The sequence below is a fragment of the Tachyglossus aculeatus genome, chromosome 11, assembly GCF_015852505.1.
Source record: "Tachyglossus aculeatus isolate mTacAcu1 chromosome 11, mTacAcu1.pri, whole genome shotgun sequence".
NCBI classification, from domain to species: domain Eukaryota; kingdom Metazoa; phylum Chordata; class Mammalia; order Monotremata; family Tachyglossidae; genus Tachyglossus; species Tachyglossus aculeatus.
In genome coordinates, this window is record NC_052076.1 from 15,414,800 (window position 1) to 15,437,731 (window position 22,932).

The window sequence follows — 22,932 nt, forward strand, 5'->3', positions numbered from 1 at the left end:
ACTCCAAAGCCCGGGCTCTTTCCACTGAGCCAGGCTGCTTCCAAGGGGTGGACCTCGGACTACCCCTCTAGACTGTAAGCTCGTTGTGGGCAGGGAATGTGTTTGCTGTGTTTGTCATATCGTACTCTCCCAAGTGCTTAGTATATGGCTCTCCGCACGGTAAGCGCTCAGTAAATACGATTGACTGACTCGGACCCTAATCCCCGGTGCCCCCTGAGAATGTCCCTCGGTCTGAACCTGAAAGTTGGTCTAGACGTGCTGCCTTGCTGGATGGGCACCAAGACAGACGGATAGGAAGTCCATCAGACTCAAGACCTAGGTTTGTTGGCCTGTTAATGGTGTCCAGTACTCCCTGAGGGTGGGGGGTGGGGGGCAAAGCCATGATCACCATTTTGGGATGAAAGCCAACTTTTCTTCTACATCAACCTGGCAGTCCCCCCGCCCACCCGATTCATCTCTCTGCCCAATGTGGCTTTGGAGGTGAGGCTGCAAGGGAGAGGGGGCACCTTGGTGCCTCTGGAGCAAGATGGGATTTGCATTTAGGGAGGTCTAAGCACCCAAAGATTCCACCTCTTCTCCCAAACCAAAAGCATTCACTCTACGAATACATCAGTAAGGTCTCCAATTCTGGGTTTCAGGGAGCCGGAGGCGGCGGGAAGGAGGGAAAAGACCCCGGAAACAGAGGAAACCGGCAGAAAAGTAGACTTATAGAAGCAGCGAGTTGAATCCCCAATTATCCTAGCTCGGCTAGTGAGTGATGTTCCTTCAACCAGACTTCTTGGGACAGGAGAAATGCGACCTCTGAGGTAGGAGGTAGGATTTATTCTCTGCGCCGTGGATTGTTTCCATTCTTGGCAGGAGCTAAATTCGAGGAGTCGGAGCCTATTGCAGTAAACCCTTTGGAAAGATGGAGCAGATACATCCAGCCCTAATCCACCAGGAATTTGTGATTCTTGGCACCAGCAGAAGTGTTCATGAAGCGTCCTCTTGTTTGTAAAAAAAAAAAATGTCCCTGGAATGTGCTCGAAGCACGCTCACGTTTGTAAACAGACTGCATAAAAAAATGGCCCTGGAAGCTGAATCTCGTTCCCCTGTCAACAATTCCCTTTCAAAATTATTTCTTGGCACTTGGACGCAAAATCAGAACACTTGCCCTTTTCCCTCTCCTCTGTGACACCCGCTCATTCACGCTCCAGAGAAGGTTCAGGAGAGGCTGGAGTCGACTATACATATTTCGTATGAAATGATCGTACGAAACAAACGAAAAAACCCACCCTATTTTCACCACTTGAACGCCGTCAGGCTGAAAGGCTTCAAAGGAACCCAGAGTCAGACGGAGGATTATCAAGCTCCATCTTCAGCCCTGTGACTAATACACCTGTTGAACCAAGATCAGACACGAGGGAGGCTACTTAGAAAAAGGCCGGCTTCGTGGAAATGGGAATTAGTCATCTGGCCAGAGCAACCAGGATACCAGAAGGGGGCATCCCGCCGCCACCGTGAGAGACTGGAGCTGGAATTCCCTGAGGGCACTTACCAGTCCCGGTGGGAAGAATATCCCAGGTGGCCGTCAATCCCTGAGACCCCCAGGAAGCGGTTACCCAGGAAGCGACGGGTCTTTGGATTCCATAACACTCTCTGGCCTGGCCTGGCTTCCTGGCCCAGCTCTGCTCTTCCTAATCCTCCTGGAGGGGGTGGGAGAGGGAGGAGGACACAAAGACCCTCCCTCCTCCCGGCCCCCCTGGAGATGGTGGCACATGCTGTTTCCCCGCTGCCTCCGTCACAGTGCGGTTCTCCACTCTGTCCCCTTCGAGAGGAAATGGAGGTGCTCATCCTCAGATGGGCATCTTGATGGATTTCAGTCATCTCAGTTCTCTTTTTGCAAACTTCGGATGGATGTCTTCAAGCCTCAAACTGAATTCTCCCCCAATTCCCCTGACTCCTCGCCAGCCCCTTTCTGTGACTTGTCTCCTCAAAGCAGCTTTTAAGTGGAGATTAAAGTGGGGAGGAGGGAAAGAGCGGAACAAACCGGAGGCAGTGTTGGAATGCAGAGAACTGGACCAGGGGGTGGAGAATTTCTGCCCCCAGGTAGTTGCTAGCACTGTTGATGGCCTGGTCCTTCATCCGCATCTGGATCATCTCGCTCTCCTTCTGGATGACTGGGACTTCGGACTGTTGAAAGGATCACCTTCCCATCACTTCACTTTCCCGTCCATTGCCTCCCGAGACTTTGGACCCCAAGGAGGACCAGCTGGCAGAGGGATTCCACCGCAGCGCTTGACCCCTCCGGGGTCAGTGCAGACGAGGCAGGCATCCTGCCAGGGAGATCAGCTCTTGTCCTCAGTCTGGTGAGCACGACCAAAGGCCTCCCCTCATGGGGGTGGGAAGAGGCACAGAGAAACGAGGCACGGACGGCAGTTTGCTCTCTTTGGTAACAAATTTCCCAACCCAGAGGCCGAGGAAAGTTCATAGGGTTCAAGGAAAATCTTTGGCCAATGGAGTCACATAAAATCAGGGTCCCTGAGATTAAAAAAGAAAACCAAAAAATGCTACAAGATGGCCCCTCAGGAGCCCATCCACCTTGGAATGAGAACACAATTCTTCCGCTCGTGGTGGCCAGGGTAGAGAGAGGACACTTCATTCAATAGAAATGGGGAGGAAGTCATTCATTTTCAGGAAGCACTTAAATCGGGATAAGTCTTTATAAAAAAAAAAGCAATGGCTTCTTGGGAGAGATCTACAGGTCTCTGGGAAAGAGTGGGCAGGTTATTTCAGCATGGCTCTGTGCTCTCCCCGGGCTATGTGAGAAGAGAACTCGTACCGGTCGTGGCTTCGGTACCCGCACATGTTACACTCGAAGGGGTCACGGAAGCCGTGGCAACCCATGTGGATGGTGAACATCACGTAATCCAGGAAGAGGACCCGGCAGTGATCGCACCTGTAAACGCCCATCACCTCCCCGTCCTTGTTGATCACCTTGAAGGCGTCCCGGGGGCAGATCGGCGGGGGCTTGAGGAGCTCGTAGGAGCGGGGAAGCTCCTTGAGGGGCGGCAGCCCGTTGCGGGCCCGGGAGGCGAGCAGGTGGTTCTGTTGGTAGGCCAGGTTCTGGCGCTCCTCATGGTTGCTGTCGGTGTCCGTGGAGTCGGGACCGCTGTTGTTGGGGGAGAGGCCTCTTTCGGAAGACAGGTTCTTTTCCGGCAGATGGATGCTCTTCTTCTCCAACTCCGGCGGGGTGCCGTTGGGTATTTCGGAGCGGGTCAGTGCGATGGGGTACATGCTGCTGATGACCGGGACCATCTCCGAGGTGGGGGCCGGAGGGGTCTGGACCAGGGGGCGGAGAGCTTCTGCCCCCAGATAGCTGATGGCATTGTTGATGGCCTGGTCCATCATCCGCGTCTGGATCATCTCGCTCTCCTTCTCGTACATGTAGCCGGAATTGTAGTTGACGTCGAAGCAGTGGCGCTTCTCACCTGCAAGGAGAACAGGGATGGGGCGGGGGGAGAGAAGCAATCATCACAGTGACCCAGGAGGCACTGAGCTCTCTGAATCCTTTTCCCCAAACTCCTGAATTGAGGGCTGGAGAACGCGCCCTTCCCACTAGCCGATCAGGACCATAGGGCGGAGAACGTGCCCTTCCCACCGGCCGATCAGGTGGGGTCCGGCCTGGCCAGATAGCAGCCCAGGGCTTCTCCCGATGGTCCCCAGTCTTGCTCAGTGTCCGAGAGCCGGGGCCAGAACCGTCAGGAGAAATCAGACCGGTGGCTTAGTGGGAAGAGAGGAGCTCTGGGAGTCAGAGGACCTGGGTTCTAATCCTTCCCTGCTGTGAGACCTGGGGCAACTCACTTCCCTGGGCCTCAATTTCCTTATCTGTAAAATGGAGATTGAAGATTTTATCTCCCTCTTACTTAGACCGTGAGCTCCAAGTGAGATCGGGACTGTATCTGGCTTGCATCTACCCCAGTGTTTAGTGCAGAGAAACAGCATGACCTAGTGGATAGAGCATGGGCCTGGGAGCCAGAAGGTCATGGGTTCTAATCCTGGCTCTGCCACTTGTCTGCTGTGTGATCTTGGGCAAATCACTTCACTTCTCTGTGCCTCAGTTCCCTCATCTGTAAAATGGGGATTGAGACTGTGAGCCCCACATGGGACAGGGACTGTGTCCAACTTGATTTGCTTGTATCCACCCCAGTGCTTAGTACAGTGCCTAGCACTTAGCAAGCGCTTAACAAATGCCATAATTATTAATTATGATTACAGTGCTTGTCATTTGTATATATGCATAGAGTAAGCGCTTAACAAATACCACCATTATTGTTGGAGCTGTCCCTGAGGAGATGCAGGTAGGGTGTGGTCTTCTCTCCTACGGGACAGAGGGGAGCTCAGGCAGAGAGGAGGGAAGGGCCTTGGGAAGCCCCAGGATGGACACGGGAGGAATGAAACACTTGTAAAGTCCTGGGATCAAGAGGCAGGACTTTACAAGTGTTTCAGGAAGGCAGGAAGCTCTCCCTCCACTAATGAAGGGTCTCCCTCTCGTCAGTGCTATTTATTGAGCACTAACTGTATGCAGAACACTGTACTAAGCGCTTGGGAGAGTACAACAGAGTTGGTAGACCCATCCCTGCCCTCAACGAGCTTACAGTCTAAGCTCTCTCCACCGCTCGCTGTAACAGCTGGGCCGATGGGGCGGAAGTCCTGCAAGTGACTTGCCCAGGCAGCTAATGTTTCAAACTCTCGTGACGGTGAAAGTAGTTCCCAGAAAAACAAAACCCAAACACCCCACAAATTACCCATTAGCTGATAACACCAGTCACCCGAATAACCCTGGGACTCAGGGTGAAGAGCTTAGGGAACTTTAGCGATGGAGCATATGGACCGGGACATTTTTGGAAAGTAGTTTCCTTTTGACTAGAAAAATGACTTTACAAAGAGCCAGTAGGTGATCTTGGGAACCATCTCACACTTAACTGAAACAATTCATTTGTGGTCACCCCCTCCTATTTCTCATCTTGCCTGCTGAGAAATTGTGAAAGCCTGAAAGGCTTGGCCTCTCTACCCTCTGGGTGTGTGGGTGTGTGTGTCAGAACTCAAGAACTCCGTGACCATAGGGCTGGGATGGGTACTTGAGTCGTGGCAGGTGCACACAGCCCGACGGGACCCCAGGGGAGCGGGGCTGGGGGGTGGGGTGCGGTTGAGGTTCATGGAGTGGAGTTGCATTTCTCATTTTGTTCACCATGGGCTCTGGAATGTTCCTCTCCTTCGGGTTGGTCTGGGTCGCCTCAGGATTCCTAAAGAAATTCTATCGGCCGCCTTCCTCGCGAATCCGGCTAGCCGCCGCCGGGCTCAACAATGCGATGCAGGCCTTCTTCCCGGTTTCTGTTTACCTAAAGGCCACGGCGAGGAGGTGCCCTAAGGCTGTAATACTGAGAAACAGGAATGTCTAATCGGCCACGCACGCCACAGCGACGGCTGAAGGACGCCTGCATCCAAAACAATTGTTAGAGTAGAGGGAGCAGAGAGTCCCAAAATGCATCGTCTTGTTTGCCCCTGGTTTTCCAAAGCAGCGCCCCGAGGGTGTCACCCAAAGAGCGAAGCATTGAATGGCAATTTTGGTGCTACGGGGCTGGCAGAAGATGGAAAACCATCTAGTGAAAGCTCACGGAGCCGCCTGCTCTGAGCAGCACGGAGGTTCCAGGGCTAATTGGCAAACCATCGAGGAGGCCCGGGTTATTGGCTCTCTGATGGCTCTGCACATAGTAAGCGCTCAATAAATACGATTGATGATGACTGGTCATGAATGGCTGTGGAGCCTAAGCTGACCAACGATTCTTTCCTGCTGACCTGGCTGGGAGGCTGGGGCTCCAGGGACCGATTTTCACGTTCAAGTCGGGCCACTCAAAAATGTCCCCACAATTACTAATGGTGCCGAGCTCCCTACCATATTTCCTCCAAGCGCTTAGTAGAGTGCTCTGCACACAGTAAGTGCTCAATAAATACAATCTTTTAAAGGTATTGGGTTTTTTAGGGCATTTGTTAAGCGTTTACTATATGTCAAGCACTTCTGATGATGACAATGGTATTTGTTAAGCACTTACTAGGTGTCAAGCACTGTTCTAAGTGCTGGGTACAGGTTGGACATAGTCTCTGTCCCACATGGGACTCAGATTCTTGATCCTCATTTTACAGACGAGGTAACTGAGGCCCAGAGAAGTGAAGTGCCTTGCCCCAGGTCACACAGCAGACAAGTGGCGGAGCTGGGATTAGAACCAGTTCCTCCTGACCCCCAGGTCTGTGCTCTATCCTCTAGGCAACACGGCTTCACTTCTTCGGTGCTCTAAGCTCTGAGGAAGATACAAGGTCATCAGGTTGGACACAGTCCCTGTCCCACGTGGGACTCACAGTAATTAGGAGGGAGTAATAATAATAATAATGATGGTATCTAAGTGCTTACTATGTGCCAAGCACTGTTCTAAATGCTGGGACAGCTGATATGTTAACAGGTTATCCCATGTGGGGCTCACCCCATTTTACAGATGAGGTAACTGAGGCACAGAGAAGTGAAGTGACTTGCCCAAGGTCACACAGCTGACAAGTGGCAAAGCCGGGATTAGAACCCAAGACGTCCAACTCCCAAGCCCGTGCTCCTTTCACTAAGGCAGGCTGCTTCTCTCCCCATTTACTCCCCATTTTATAGTTGAAGAAACCAAGGCACCGGGAAGTTGACTTGCCTAAGGTCACTTAAGGTCACCCAGCAAGCAACGGGCAGAGCTGACTCTCAGGCCTGCACTCTTTCCACTAGACTATGACGATATCATCAGCAGAGACCCTGCTGAAGTTCAGGACCGTGGGCTCTCTAAGATCCCACAGAACCTCTTTCCCTTTCCCTTTTTCAAGGCCATTCCCGGTGTCCCAACTCCACCGCCTCTGCCTTCCTGGAGGTAAGCATCGGCTCTGGGAAATCTCTCTCCCTATTCCTGGGGTCTGACCTCCTCAGGCCCCAGACACTCCAGAAGATTTCTCCACCGGGCCCTGCCACGGAAGCCTTAAGCACCTGCAAGCACATGCTGGGAAACAGCTGAGTGCTGAAGTTCCAAGTGCCAACGAAACTCACACCAGAGACTAAACATGATAAAGAACCAAAAGAAAAAAAAAACAACAAAAAACCTTCTGGATGAGTGGAAATAAGTAACTGAATTCTGTGGTTAGCAGCCCTACCATCGCTCATGGTGAAGAAGATGGAAGTACCTCCATCTTCACGTGCAAAGCCGCTTGCAAGCATCAGATCCCCTAATCTCGGCGTTACGGTAACTTGAATCGCACAGATGTTTATCAGTCACCTGTAGACACTATGACTCAATGTATAAGAAACTAGCCAGGTTGAGCCGTGGTAATTGAGAAGCCGAGCGCTCACGTTTCTTTAGTATCATACTCATAAAAAAAGGTTAGTCAAACCACAAGATTGTAACTGCTTCCAAACTCTCAGCGCCTGGTGTCCGGCTCCTAGTCAGAATCGCCTCACACTTCAAGGTGATTCATAGTGCTTACTCCAGATGGAGGAACCGGCCCCTTGAAATTAACATGGGGCAGACAGATTTAGGGGGTGGCAACATTGGCAGCGATCGATCGACCGATCGGTCCGATTTATCGAGCGCTTACTGTGTGCGGAGCACTGTACTAAGCGCTTAGGAGAAGCAGCACGCGCAGCGGATAGAGCACAGACCTGGGAATCAGGAGGTCATGAGCTCTAATTCCGGCTCCGCCCTCATCTGTATATATGTATATATGTTTGTACATATTTATTACTCTATTTATTTATTTTACTTGTACATATCTATTCTATTTATTTTATTTTGTTAGTATGTTTGGTTTTGTTCTCTGTCTCCCCCTTTTAGACTGTGAGCCCAGCGTTGGGTAGGGACTGTCTCTATACGTTGCCAATTTGTACTTCCCAAGCACTTAGTACAGTGCTTGGCACATAGTAAGCGCTCAATAAATACGATTGATGTTGATGACGATGATGATCTGCTGTGTGACCTTGGTCAAGTCACTTCACTTCTCTGTGCCTCGGGGACCTCATCTGTAAAATGGGGGTCAAGACTGGGAGCCCTATGTGGGAGGGCCTGTGTCCAACCTGATTTGCTAGTATCCACCCCAACACTTAGTACAGTGCCTGGCACACAGTAAGATCTTAACAAATACCGTAATCATTATTGTTACAGTACAACAGAAGTGGTGAACACGTTCCCTGCCCGCCACGAGTTTGCAGCCTAGAGGGGGAGGCAGACATCGATGCAAATACAGAAATTACGGCTCTGTTATGTAAGCGCTGTGGGGCCGAGGGAGGGGGTGAATGAAGGGGGCAAATCCAAGCAGCAGCAATACCTGGGACACCCTCCATATAAAGCCCCGTCCTCAGAGCAAGGCACGGTTCTTCCCTGTTGATGTGGCAGTTGTGGTGTTGGCAGGACACTGAGGGTAGGATTTGGAACTCCTCCTGATGGTACGGGGGCAACCTGGTGCCGTCTGGTGTGCCCGGAAAACTCTGGAAAGCTAAAATCAAGGCCTGGTTGTGGAAGAGTCTTCTACCTGAGGCTTTTCTTTAAAATTAACTTGGTGGATTCCCCCTCCTCCCACCCCAAGGCCAGACCCCAACTTGGCTACTTTCAATCTCTCTCTCTCTCCGATAGAGAAGCGGTGTGGCTCAGTGGAAAGAGCCCGGGCTCTGGAGTCATGAGTCATGAGTTCAAACCCCGGCTCCACCAATTGTCAGCTGTGTGACTTTGGGAAAGTCACTTAACTTCTCTGCGCCTCAGTTACCTCATCTGTAAAACAGGGATTAAGACTGTGAGCCCCCAGTGGGACAACCTGATCACCTTGTAACCTCCCCAGTGCTTAGAACAGTGCTTTGCACATAGTAAGTGCTTAATAAATGCCATCACTATTATTATTATTATTAGCTACCCCAGCTCTTAGTACAGTGCCTGGCACATAGTAAGTGCTTGACAAATAACATTAAAAAATAGCCTTACATTTACTATTGGAAGCAATAAGCTTTTTCACTTTTTATTCTAGCTGTCGTGGGGTGTGTATAATAGGTCATGCCTATATTCTGAGTCCAAGGAGAAAGAGTTTTTCAGCAGTGGATTGAGGTTTTCTAGTTTTTGTGACTGGCATCAAATCAATCGGGGGTATTTATTGAGTGCTTTCTGTGTGCAAGGCACACTAAGTGCTTGGGAGAGTACAATATAACAGAATTGGTAGATATGTTCCCTGCCCACAAAGAGCTTACAGTCTAGAGGAGAGAAGAAGCTTAGTTGTGTTAAGAGATGAACACTGTCCCCTCTACTGAAGTGCTGGTAATTATTAACAGAGAGCTCCAGCTACACTTTGCTCTCCCCACTTTCTCAGGAAAGGATGTGCTTTCAAAAGTTCAGAAAGAGCCAGGAAGCAGCATGGCTTAGCGGGGAAGAGCACGGGCCTGGGAATCAGAAGGATATGAGTTCTAATCCCTGCTCTGCCACTTTGCTGTGTGACCTTGGACAAGTCACAATTTCTCTGTGTCTCCATTCCCTCATCTGTAAAATGGGAATTAAGACCCATGTGGGACAGGGACTGTGTCCAACCTGATGCTCTTGTAGCTATCCTAGCACTCAGAACAGTGCTTGACATATAGTAAGCGCTTAACAAATACTATCATTATTATTACTAAAAAAATGTCTTCATGGATTTGTGAAGTGGGAAATGCATCTTTCCTCCATGTAGAGGTCAAGGCTCCAGTCCTAGGAAGAGGTTATTGAGAAGCAGCGCAGCCTAATGGAAAGATCACGGGCCAGGGAGTAGGAAGGACGTGGGTTCTAATCCCTGCTCTGCCACTTGTCTGCTGTGACCTTGGGTAAGTCATTTCACTTCTCTGTGCCTCAGTTCCCTCATTTGTAAAATAGGGATTAAGACGATGAGCCCCATGTGGGACAGGGACTGTGTCCAACCCGATTATCTTGCATCAACCTCAGCTCTTAGAACAGTGCCTGGCACTTAACAAATCCCACCACTATTATTATGCTACTCCTCATAGAAAGATGCTGACCGCGAAATGGGATTCAAGAGCAGTGATTCTCAGTTCCAATTTAGCAGAGGGAAAGGAGGGTGAAGAGATGGTTCTTCTTTGCCCATCCAGAGCTGCAAGGGGAGGTTGGACCCCCTGGGAAGCTGTGTGGTCTAGTGGAAACAACCTGGGCCTGGGCCTGGGTTCTAATCCTGACTCCGCTACTTACCTGCTATGTGACATTGGGAAAATCACTTAATCTCACTGGGCCTCAGTTACCTCAGTTGTAGAATGGAGATAAAATATTTCTCTCTTAGACTGTGAGCCCCATGTGGGCTAGGGGTTTTGGTCACTATGCTTATATTATATCTACCCCTGTGCTAAGTATAGTGCTTGGCACACAGTAACCTCTTAGCAAAGACCAAAATTATGATAGGACCCTCTCTTTCTACCTACCTACCTATCTATCAGCTATCTATATACATGTGTGTGTGTGTGTGAGAGAGAGAGAGAGAGAGAGTGGTTAGTTCAATAATAATAATAATAATAATAATAATGGTATTTGTTAAGCGCTTACTATGTGCAAAGCACTGTCCTAAGCGCTGGGGAGGTTACAAGGTGATCAGGTTGTCCCAAGGGGGGCTCACAGTTTTCATCCCCATTTTACAGATGAGGTAACTGAGGCACAGAGAAGTGAAGTGACTTGCCCAAAGTCACACAGCTGACAGTTAGCCGAGTCGGAATTTGAACCCATGATCTCTGACTCCAAAGCCCGTGCTCTTCCCACTGAGCCACGCTGCTTCTGTACTCTAATATGTGCAATACTCTGCACATATTAAGTGCTCAATAAACACCATTGACTGATCGATATATTTTGGTCCCCAAGGTGAGTTTATCTTTCAAGGGTCACATATCTCATACAATGGTATGAATGACCCAATAGGGCCTGTTCATTTGGACTAGACTTCGCTCTGAACACACAGAAAGGAAATAGGAATTCAAACCTGCTCACGATATGAGGTAAAAGTGAATGCTCTTGACGGGCAGGGAACATGTCTGCTAATTTCATTGTAACGAACTCTCCCAAGGTCTCGGTACAGTGCTCCGCACATAGTAAGTGCTCAAATAAATACCATCGACCAATTGAGTAAAAGGGAAAAAAAGAGCTGGAGGAAAAGGAGAACGGAAGGGACCGGTGCTGAAGGAAACAAAAGGAGTTCCATGATGTGGGTACCAGAACCATCCACACGGACGACAAGATACCACACGGCCGTCTAGACGTTATTTGTTCCAATGGAGACATGTTTCCAGTCGCAGGGAAAGACGACGTTTCCCCACCACCGCACGTCTTTGAAGGAGCCCATTCACCTGGGTCAAAGAGCTTCCATCCCCCTGTTTCGTCTTATCACCGGGACTCTTTCCATTTTGAGCTTTTGCTCCAGCCCATAGCTGGCCCAAAACTCCTCTCTGGTGGCCACTCAGGGAGGCTTATGGGCTGAGACTCTGGGCCCTGTAAAGGGGGTTGGGGCGGGTGGGGGGGGCAACACTCACGGCCCTTGGAAACAGGTACTGAAACTGCTTCCTGTCGCTCTGCTAACCAAAGCAGGCAATTTCTCATTTGTTACTTCACAGGGAGAAATGGTGGTGTTTGCTGAAGTGTCAAAACTTCACTCGCACTTTTTCCACGACTGAGTGAGATATTTTTTTCATGCCATTCTCAACATGAAAAAAACATCCCGTAATGAGGAAAATGGAGGGGGCAGGGCAGAGGAGCAGAAGGAAGAACTCTCTTGTGCCCACCTCAGTCTGATCAGTAAGTCAGTCTTCGGGAGGAAGAGAGAGGGGTGGAAACTAATCATGCGAGAAACGACTTGCTTCCCTTCCATCCTCCAGAGAGAACTTCCATCTTGAACCCAGTGATCTGTTGTCGGCTACAGAGAGAGATTTATCCAAATCCTTCTTTTCTGGAGGACAGATGGGGACAAATCATCATCCTCATCATCAATCGTATTTATTGAGCACTTACTGTGTGCAGAGCACTGTACTAAGCACTTGGGAAGTACAAATTGGCAACATATAGAGACAGTCCCTACCCAACAGTGGGCTCACAGTCTAAAATGAAAATGAAAAATGAAAACCTCTGAAGGACACCACTGTCAAAAGCACCATCCTCTCCTGGAGAGAAACCAGTAAGAGCTCTACTTGGTGCTGTCAAGTTCCAGGCTGATTTCCACTGGGTTGGGGGCCATCTTTCTGTTCCTCCTGTCAGAAAGCACAGAAGAAGAGTTCTAGGAGAAGCGGATGGGACTTTGGGCAGTTGCCACATCCTTTTTTCCAATGGTCTTTGTTAAATAATAATAAATAATAATAATAATGGCATTTATTAAGCACTTACTATGTGCAAAGCTCTGTTCTAAGCGCTGGGTAGGTTGCAAGGTGATCAGGTTGTCCCACAGGGGGCTCACAGACTTAATCCCCATTTTACAGATGAGGGATCTGAGGCACAGAGAAGTGAAGCGACTTGCCCAAAGTCACACAGCTGACAATTAGCGGAGCCAGGATTCAAACCCATAACCTCTGATTCCAAAGCCACTTAACTCTTTCCACTTAACCACGATGCTTCTCTAAGTGCTTGCTATGTGCCAGGCACTGTCCTAAACAACCTGGGTAGATACAATTTAATCCAGTTGGACACGGTCCATGTCCCCCATAGGACTCAGAGTCTTAATCCCCGTTTTCCAGATAAAGTAACTGAAGCCTGGAGAATTGACGTGATTTTCCCAAGGTCACACAGCAGACAAGTGGCAGAGCTGGAATTAGAACCCAAGTCCTTCTGACTCCCAGCCTTATCGAAGGCACATCTCCTCCAGGAGGCCTTCCCTGACTAAGCCCCCCTTTCCTCTTCTCCCCCTCCCTTCTGTTGTTCTTCCCCCATCCCAGCCCCACAGCACTTATATACGTAGCTGTAATTTTTTATATATCTATTAAAGTCTGTCTCCCCTCTCTAGGCTGTAAGCTCACTGTGGGCAGGGAATGTGTCTATTGTTGCAGCGTACTCCCCCAAGCGCTTAGTACAGTGCTCTGCACACCATAAGCGCTCAATAAAAATGACTGAATGAATGAGTGAATTTGGAAAGCAGTTTTCATATCTCTAGCTTCATCTTGGACTCAATTCACTCGGTGCCTCATTCTGGCACTCTGCCTGCTCAAAGAATGAAGACTTGGGTTCCCTGAGCACAGAAAAGAAGCCTTCTCACCTCTGCTCTTTCAGTTCAAGAGGAGGTCAGAGTTCATCTGGGAACACTTACAGGCACCACCATTCTTCCTTCACACCTTACCCCTGAGCCCAGCCCCTCTGGTAGCTGGTTTTTCAAGAACCCTGCCCTGTGCCTCCGAAGGGCTTGATCGATTAACTGAAGGGTCAAAAAGGGAAGCCGCTAATTCTCAATCTTTAATAATAATAATAATGACGGTGTTTGTTAAGCGCTTACTATTTGCAAAGCACTGTTCTAAGCGCTGGGGAGGTTACAAGGTGATCAGGGTGTCCCACTGGGGGCTCACGGTTTTAATCCCCATTTTACAGATGAGGTAACTGAGGCACAGAGAAGTTAAGTGACTTGCCCAAAGTCACACCGCTGACAGTTGGTGGAGCCGGGATGTGAACTCATGACCCCCGACTCCAAAGCCCGGGCTCTTTCCACTGAGCCACGCTGCTTCTCTCTTTCCTGTTGCTTGTTCAGTTGCCATTGGCAACTATAAATAAATAAATATAAATAAATATATTAAATTAAATAAATTAAATTAAATTAAATATTAAATAAATATAAATATATATTTATTTATTTATTTTACTTGTACATATCTATCCTATTTATTTTATTAGTATGTTTGGTTTTGTTCTCTGTCTCCCCCTTTTAGACTGTGAGCCCACTGTTGGGTAGGGACTGTCTCTATATGTTGCCAATTTGTACTTCCCAAGCGCTTAGTACAGTGCTCTGAACATAGTAAGCGCTCAATAAATACGATTGATGATGATGATGATGATGACTGGCCCCAACTTTTCTCCTCTCCCCAGTTTTTCACTGCAGGCCTGTATAGCTTATTTTCTTGTTCTGGTGGTCCTTGAAGGCACAGGAACATTCATTCATTCAATCGTATTTATTGAGCGCTTACTGTGTGCAGAGCACTGTACTAAGCGCTGGGGAAGTACAAGTTGCCAACATATAGAGACGGTCCCTACCCAACAGCAGGCTCACAGTCTATAAGGGGGAGACAGACAACAAAACAAAACTTAATAACAAAATAAAATAAATAGAATAGTAAATACGTACAAGTAAAATAAATAGAGTAATAAATATGTACAAACATATATACAGGTGCTGTGGGGAGGGGAAGGAGGTAAGGCAGGGGGGATGGGGAGGGGGAGGAGGAGGAGAGAAAGGAGGGGGCTCTGTCTGAGAAGGCCTCCTGGAGGAGGTGAGCTCTCAGTAGGGCTTTGAAAGGAGGAAGAGAGCTAGCTTGGCGGATGTGCGGAGGGAGGGCATTCCAGGCCAGGGGAAGGACTTCTGCTGTGTGACTCTGGGCAGGTTGATGGGCCTCAGTTACCTCATCTGTAAAATGGGGATTAAATCCTACTTCCTCCTACTTAGACAGTAAGCCCCCATGTGGTTAGGGACAGTGTCCTACCTGATCAAATTGTCAGCGCTTAGAACAGTGTTTGGCACTTACTGATCCCTTAACAAATATCATAATTAATCAAATATATCAGGGCATTCTTAACTCACACAAGCTAACCAATCAATTTTGAAAATACTTACTTCGTCAGGTGAGTGTAGAAGGAACAATGTGGCCTAGAGGAAAGAGCACGGGCTTGGAAGTCAGAGGACCTGGGTTCTAATCCCAGCTCTGCCACTTATCTGCTGGGTGACGTTGGGAAAGTCACTTAACTTCTCTATGCCTCAATTACCTCAGCTGTAAAATGGGGATTCAGTACTACCTTGTCCTACTTAGTCTGTACGCTAAACAGGGACAGAGACTTTATCCACTCTGATATTGTATTTACCCCAGCGTTTAGTACGGTGCCTGGAACATAGTATGCACTTAAAAAGTACTATTAAAAAAAAGTTCTGCCACCCTGAGTTACAGAGATGACCTTGTAGTCATCTGGATCTAAAAGTTCATCTTTCCATAAAGAAATTGGTATAATAAATTGTTTGTGACTCCGACTTGCCAACACAAAACTAGATCTTTATTACTCTATGAAAAAAAACTTATTACCTCATAAGGTTCTCTTGTGAGAAGTAGTGTGGCCTAGTTGAACAAGCAAAGGCCTGGAATTCAGAAGACCTGGGTTCTAATTCTGTCTCTGCCACTCACCTACTTCTCTAGGCTTCTCTGTTCCTACGCTTCCTCATCTGTAAAATGGGGATTCAATACCTGTTCTCCCTCCTACTTAGACTGTGAGTGCCATGAAGGACCAGGGATTGGGTTTGACCTGATTATCCTGTATCCACCCCAGCGCTTAATACGGTGTTTGGCACTCCGTAAGTGATTAACAAATACCACAACTAGTGTTATTTGGAATACGTGAATACAAAATAGTAGCCACAATGGTTAGCTCAGATTGGCTCACCTAACACCCTGCATTCACTATTCAGCATTTCCGTTCCGTTTGGACCGTTACAGGTCCAAAGTTCCAGAGGTAGAGGAACTACAGTTACATTGTACTCTCCCAAACACTAAGTACAGTGTCCTGTACACAGTAAGCATTCAATAAATGTGACTGATTAATTTGCCAGATTGCCTGACCACCAGATCACTTAAATTCTCTAGGTTGTAAGACTTTTTTTTTAATGGTATCTCTTAAACACGTATTATGTGCCAGAAACTGCACTAAGCACTTGGACAGATACAAGATAGCACGTTGGAAATAGTCCCTGTTCCACATGGGACTCACAGTCTTAATCCCCATTTTACAGATGAGGTAACTGAGGCACAGAGAAGTGAAGTGACTTGCTCAAAGTCACACAGAAGACGGGTGGAGGAGCTGAAATTAGAACCCAGGTCCTTCTGACTCCTAGGCCTGCGTTCTATCCACTAGGCTCATTATGGGCAGGGAACATGTCTACTAACTTGGTTGTATCATAATAATAATAATGGTGGTATTTGTTAAGCGCTTACTATGTGTAAAGCACTATTCTAAGCGCTGGGGGGGATACAAGATGATCAGGTTGTCCCACGTGGGGCTCACAGTTTTAATCCCCATTTTACAGATGAGGTAACTGAGGCCCAGAGAAGTTAAGTGACTGGCTCAAAGTCACACAGCTGACAAGTGGCGGAGCCGGGATTAGAACCCATGACCTCTGATTCCCAAGCCCGGGCTCTTTTCACTGAGCCACGCTGCTTCTCCTGTATCATACTCTCCCAAGCGCTTAGTACAGTGCTCTGTACATAGTAAGTGCTCCTTGAATACGACTGATTGATCAATTGATTTTGACTTCAACAACAGACAACACCTAATGACTGAGAAGGTGGGGGGAGCCCACCACCCCAAGTGCCCCCAGAAACCTCCTCAGTCCTTACAAACTGGGGAGGGCCAGAGCCAGAGTGAGGTAGACCTTTCACCCCTTGCTTCAAGTAACAGGAGGTTTTCCAGCCCTTCATGTTGGTGTGGGACTCAAACACTCTTTGGAGCCTATACTCTATTTATTTGTTTATTTATTTTTCTTGTACATATCTATTCTATTTATTTTATTTTGTTAGTACGTTTGGTTTTGTTCTCTGTCTCCCCCTTTTAGACTGTGAGCCCACTGTTGGGTAGGGATTGTCTCTATATGTTGCCAACTTGTACTTCCGAAGTGCTTAGTACAGTGCTCTGCACACAGTAAGCGCTCAATAAATATGATTGATGATGATGATGATGATGGAGGGCAGGAGGAGAGCCAACAGCCAAAATGGCCCAAGACTTGGGCATGGCAGGAGGTAAAAGCTTCCCCCAGCTCTCCCTGAATCCCCCTCCCCCATGGAAGGGCCATGGCAAATAATAATAATAATAACAACTATGGCATTTGTTAAGCACTTACTATATGCAAAGCACTGTTCTGAGTGCCAGGGGGGATACAAGGTGATTCATTCATTCAATCATATTTATTGAGTGCTTACTGTGTGCAGAGCACTGTACTAAGCGCTTGGGAAGTACAAGTTGGCAACATATAGAGACGGTCCCTACCCAACAGCAGGCTCACAGTCAGGTTGTCCCACATGGGGCCCACAGTCTTAATCCCCATTTTACAGATGAGGGAACTGAGACTCAGAGAAGTTAAGTGACTTGCCCAAGGTCACACAGCAGACATGTGGCAGTGCTGGAATTAGAACCCATGACCTCTGACTCCCAAGCCCGGGCTCTTTCCACTGAGCCACACTGCTTCTCTAAAATAAGCTCCTTTTTTTAACAGGTAAAATCCTCAAAGCATCTTTGGCCACCTCAAAAGAAATCATAACGAAGCCTGAAGACCTGTTAAAGATCATCATATGATTGTATTCTTATTGCTTTAGGCACAAACCAATATTTGGCTTGAAATTAAGGTCTAAATTAGCCTAAAAATTTTCCTTCTGGTTCTCCCTCTCCATACACATATCTCTTGAATCAGGGACTCCTCAAATTTATAACTCAGAGAAATTCTTGTGTTTTAGTTCCAAGTAGTGAACACCTTTAGGAACCAAAGATCTTTAGTAAAGCAGTGTGAACACCCTTAGACCTGGGCCTAAAGATAATAATAATAATAATAATGAAAACTGTGGTATTTGTTATACACTTACTATGAGCCAAGTACTATACTAAGCATTGGGGTAGATACAAGGTAATCAGGTTGTCCCAAATGGGGCGCACAGTCTAAGAAGGAGGGAGAACAGGTATGGAATTCTCATTTTGCCGATGAAGTAACTGAGGCACAGAGAAGTTAAGTAATTTGCCCAAGGTCACACAGCAGACAAGTAAGCTCATTGCGGGCAGGGAATGTGTCTGTTTATTGTCATATTGTACTCTCCCCAGGGCTTAGTACAGTGCTCTGCACACAGTAAGTGCTCATTAAATATGACTGACTGTACTTAGTACTAATTAGGGGACCTACTTTGTACTTCCCAAGTGCTTAGTACAGTGCTCTGCACATAGTATGCGCTCAATAAATACGATTGATGATGACTGACTGACAAGTGGCAGAACTGCGATTAGAATCCAGGTCCTCTGACGTCCCAGGCCCATGCTCCTTCCACTAGGTCCTGCTACTTCTCATTATTATTATACGATATTATTATTGCAAAGCACTTGGGCTTGGCTCTTGTGGTTGGCTTTGTTTCATCAGAAACCTTGGTTGTTTGTACAATGATGCACAACTCGAGGGACACTTGGGAAATGTTTCTGAGCAGGGCACTGGAATCAGAGTTGGTTCACTGTGCCTTTCTTCAGACCAGTTAGTAGAAGCCTCCTGCGCTCCTGGGTATTTAATGGGTATCAAGAGTACTTTGCTTCAGCACAGCATGGCTTCTTCTCTAGCTAACCAAGGAGTAGGAAAGGAAAGGAAAGGAAAGGAAAGGAAAGGAAAGGAAAGGAAAGGAAAGAAAAGAAAAGAAAAGAAAAGAAAAGAAAAGAAAAGAAAAGAAAAGGAAAGGAAAGGAAAGGAAAGGAAAGGAAAGGAAAGGAAAGGAAAGAAAGGGAGAGGAGAGAAAAGAAAAGAAAGGGAGAGGAAAGAAAAGAAAAGAAAAGAAAAGAAAAGAAAAGAAAAGAAAAGAAAAGAAAAGGAAAGGAAAGGAAAGGAAAGGAAAGAAAAGAAAAGAAAAGAAAAGAAAAGAAAAGAAAAGAAAAGAAAAGAAAGGAAAAGAAAAGAAAAGAAAAGAAAGGGAGGGAAAAGAAAAGAAAAGAAAAGAAAAAAGAAAAAAGAAAAGATAAGAAAGGAAAAGAAAAGAAGGGAAAGGAAAGGAAAAGAAAAAAGAAGAGAAAAGATAAGAAAAGAAAAGAGATTCTCTAGCTCTTCAGTTATCTCGATGATTGTCTCAGTAATGTACACTGTGGAGTTGCAGATAATGCATGCATGAGGCCAAAATTATTTTCCTGTATTTCAAGAAGGATACGTACAGTTGACCTTGGTTAAAAGCAAACTAGAGAAAAGGGTCGACATTAGAGGTAAACAGCAGCAATAAACAGCAGTGACATGGAAGTTGATAGGAAGTTAAAACCCAAATGGCACTGAGGAAATTCTTTTGGCGTGGCTAGTTATTTTAGTTGCAATGCATTTGCCTTTACATTGAGTTTTACAACAAGTCTCCTACTTTCATGTCAGCTGTCTTCCTCCCCAAAATAAATCTGCCTTCACTATCATGGTCAAACGCAGCAGAACATCTGGGAAAGTTTAAGAAAATGTTCATGGTACTCTCCATTTGAAACAATTCTCAGAAATGTAATTTATTAATCAAGTTCTGAACCCCTTACTCCCGGAAACACCAAGTGAAAACCCAGTAGAAATCAAAATGATGAAATCAAGCCCAATAGGTGAAAATGGAGGCTTTTCCTTTTCCCTTTAAACGTGGTTCTCAGGTGATCACAGGAAAACACAATGATGCCTTTAAGGGTCCCCAAAAGGCTTAAGCATCTTTAAGCTCTAAATCGCCATCTCAGACCTCGTCCCAGTAGCTGTTGCAAAACTCCCTCGCACGCAATACCTGCCCCCCAGAATAAGAGGAAGAAGCTAGTATTCACATCAAACCCATACATGAATTGTGGATACCCAAATGCTATGTACACATCCTTTAAGCTGACAGTTTCTTCTATCTGTTTAATGCAGCAGATTGGGTTGCTGAACTACGCAAAGCCAGGACACTTAGAAAGTCTTTTTAAAAGGTGAGCTTATTTACAAGAGTTTAGGCCAGGAGAGACTCTGGGATAATCAGTTCTCTTTGCTAGTTATCTCCCTCACTGCTATCTGTTAGCAACAACAGGCAAAAGGGCTTGGGTTCTTACCAATAAACTTCTGAGGCATCGAGCTTTTTCGTTTTGCCACGTTGCTTGCTAATCTGTCCAGGACGAGAGCTCTTTCGGTTCCCATCTCTGCTTTGATATGTCTCGCCTCCACGCTCGCTGGGTGGGAAAAAGGGAGGGAAAACACGTAGGTAAGAGAGGAAAAAAAAAACCCAGAAACTGAAACAAACTAGAAAATAAAGACGGACACTTTGTTGTTGCTGCTTGGCTATTATTGATCAGACTTTTGCTCTCATACCCAGCATGCTGTGGTCAGTGAAGCCCAGGACCGAGGCATATGGAGAAATCTCACGGTCCCTAAGCTCAGATACTAAAGCATGAGTAAAGCATTGCCCCTCCACCAATACCTTCATTAGCTAGAGGAAGTGTAAACTAAACAGCCTGGACGTGGTTGGTTACAAAATAGAGATGGAGATCTTCTAAACCCCTGGTCTGCTTTCTTCTGATTCTGAGTAACGCTGTAAGAGAGACACCTGCAGACTGCTAGAATTCTTCTTAACTTTGAGAAATAAAAAAAAAAAGACTGGCGCCCTAGTTAGGATGACTGATCTATGTTACTTGTTCTGTTTGGAAACAGGGTGTCTTATTGGGAGAGCATAAAATCTATGGAGAGAAAAACACTTCTCATGCTGTTGTGCTTATTTTTGGCTGATTCCCTCTCCCCCACCTCAAAAATGTGGTCCCCTAATTAGGATGCCTGATCTAAGTTGCCAGTTCTGTTTGGAAACAGGGTGTCTTATGAAAGATCATGAAACCTATGCAGAGAAAAACACTTTTCATTCCGCTGTGCTTATTTTTAAACTGGTTCCCTCTCCCCCCTCCAAAAAGAAAGAGTGATACCCTAATTAGGAAGCCTGATCTATGTTGCTAGTTCTGTTTGGAAACAGGGTGTCTTATCAAGAGAGCATGAAACCTATGCAGAGAAAAACACTTTTCATTCCATTGCGCTTATTTTTGGACTGGTTCCCTCTCCCCCCTTCAAAAAAAAAATAGTGGTATCCTAATTAGGATGACTGATCTATATTACCAGTTCTGTTTGGAAACAGGATGTCTTACCAAGAGAGCATGAAACCTATGCGGAGAAAAACACTTTTCGTTCTGTTGCGCTTATTTTTGGACTGGTTCCCTCTCCCAGTTTCTTTCTGGTTCTGAACTTTCTGGGTTTGACCATGGATTGTTTTCGAATTGCATATTGCCTCAAATGGAATCCCCCCAGGCTCATATCCAAAACATGGCTGGTAGTCCTAGCATGGCACTGACCAGAGGCCTTTTGGATCTGCTAATGGTTCAGCTGACCATTTAATTCTCCTGGTCTTGGAGGGCTTTCTGGAGCATCTGAATCAGAATATAATAATAATAATAATAATTATGGTACTTGCTAAGCACTTACTATGTTCCAAGCGCTGTTCTAAGCACTGGGGTAGATACAAGTTAAGCAGGTTGGACACAGTACCTGTCCCACATGGCGCTCACACGCCTAATCCCCATTTTACAGATGTAACTGAGGCCCAGGGAAGTTAAGTGTCTTGTCTGAGGTCACAGAGCAGACACGTAGTGGAGCCGGGATTAGAACCCAGGTCGTTTTGATTCCCAGGCCTGTGCTCTATCCACTAATACTTAACTAAGCATCTTCATTTCACAGTTGCTCTCATCCACAGTTCTTCTCTTTCAAGAGTTCATGCTCACAACTACCAAGAGACATGGATTGTCCCAAATACAAACCTTAAAAGCCAGATACTGAGGAAGCTGACCTGAGGAGGGAAATCACAGAAAGCAGGTATCCTTCTTGCTGTGAGGTTTACCTGGTACATTCTTTCTGAGTGGTGGGGGGCGAAATGATCCAGTCTAGGAAGAGATAGGCAAGTCTCTCCTAAAGTTAATTTTAGGGCTAAGGTAGGGAAATGATTCAGTTGGTTGCTTTCTTAGCTTCATCACTTAGAATAACTAATAATAATAATAATAATAATAATAATGAGGATGGCATTTCTTAAGCACTTACTGTGTTCCAAGCACTGTACTAAGAGCTGGGGTAAATACAAGATATTCAGGTTGGATATAGTCCCTGTCCACATGGGGCTCATAGTATAAGTAGGAGGGAGTAGGATTTAATCCCCATTTTAAAAATGAGGAAACTGAGGCACAGGAAAATTAAATGACTTGCCCAAGGTCATGCAGCAGACAAGTGGCAGAGCTGGGATTAGAACCCAAGTCCTCTGATGCCCGGGCCCATCCTCTTTCCACTATGCCACTCTGCTTCTCTAGAAGGAACACTAAGCACTCAATCAATATAATAGTATTTAGTAAGAGTCTACTGTGTACAGAACACTGTACTAAGTACTTGGGAGAGAACAATAGTTTTAGAAGACAGGATCCCTGCCACCTCAAGCAGTTTACAAGCCACTACAAATGGCTGCCACTCTACACTTTGCCATCGCTGCCTGATATATTAAAGTCTGTAATGGATTTACAGACCCAAGCCCAGACTTGGGCCTGGAAAAAGAAGCAGTGTGGACTAGTGGATAGAGCACGAGCCTAGAAGTCAGAAGGACTTGGGTTCTAATCCCAGCTCTGCCACTTGTCTGCTCTGCGACCTTGGGCCAGTCACTTCATTTCTCTGTGCCTCAGTTACCTCATCTGTAAAATGGCGACTAAGACTGTGTCCAACCTGTTTAGCGCATATCTACCCCAGTGCCTGGCACGAAGTAAGCGCTTAACAAATACCGTGGAAAAAAAAGAAGAAAAAAAGAATACCATGAAAATAAAAAAGAAAAGAGGAGGTCTCTCCACATTCCCTTTGGGAACTGACAATTTGAAGAATACCCTTCAGGAGAGAAATGAATGGATGTTTTAGTCCCACAAATAG

At 46.6% G+C, this 22,932-nt stretch overlaps 1 protein-coding gene across 1 annotated transcript in view; it reads right to left on the reverse strand.

The window, feature by feature from the left end:
• Positions 1 to 2,728: 2,728 nt before the first annotated feature.
• IKZF3 (IKAROS family zinc finger 3) overlaps positions 2,729 to 22,932 on the reverse strand; it is an 82,365-nt gene continuing 62,161 nt past the window's right edge. The window contains exons 7-8 of the mRNA XM_038754050.1: positions 20,052 to 20,168; positions 2,729 to 3,470 (exon numbers count right to left, since the gene is read on the reverse strand). Of these exons, the coding sequence (XP_038609978.1) occupies positions 2,767 to 3,470; positions 20,052 to 20,168 (821 nt within the window). The 3' untranslated portion in view covers positions 2,729 to 2,766. The remainder of the gene's footprint in view (positions 3,471 to 20,051; positions 20,169 to 22,932) is intronic.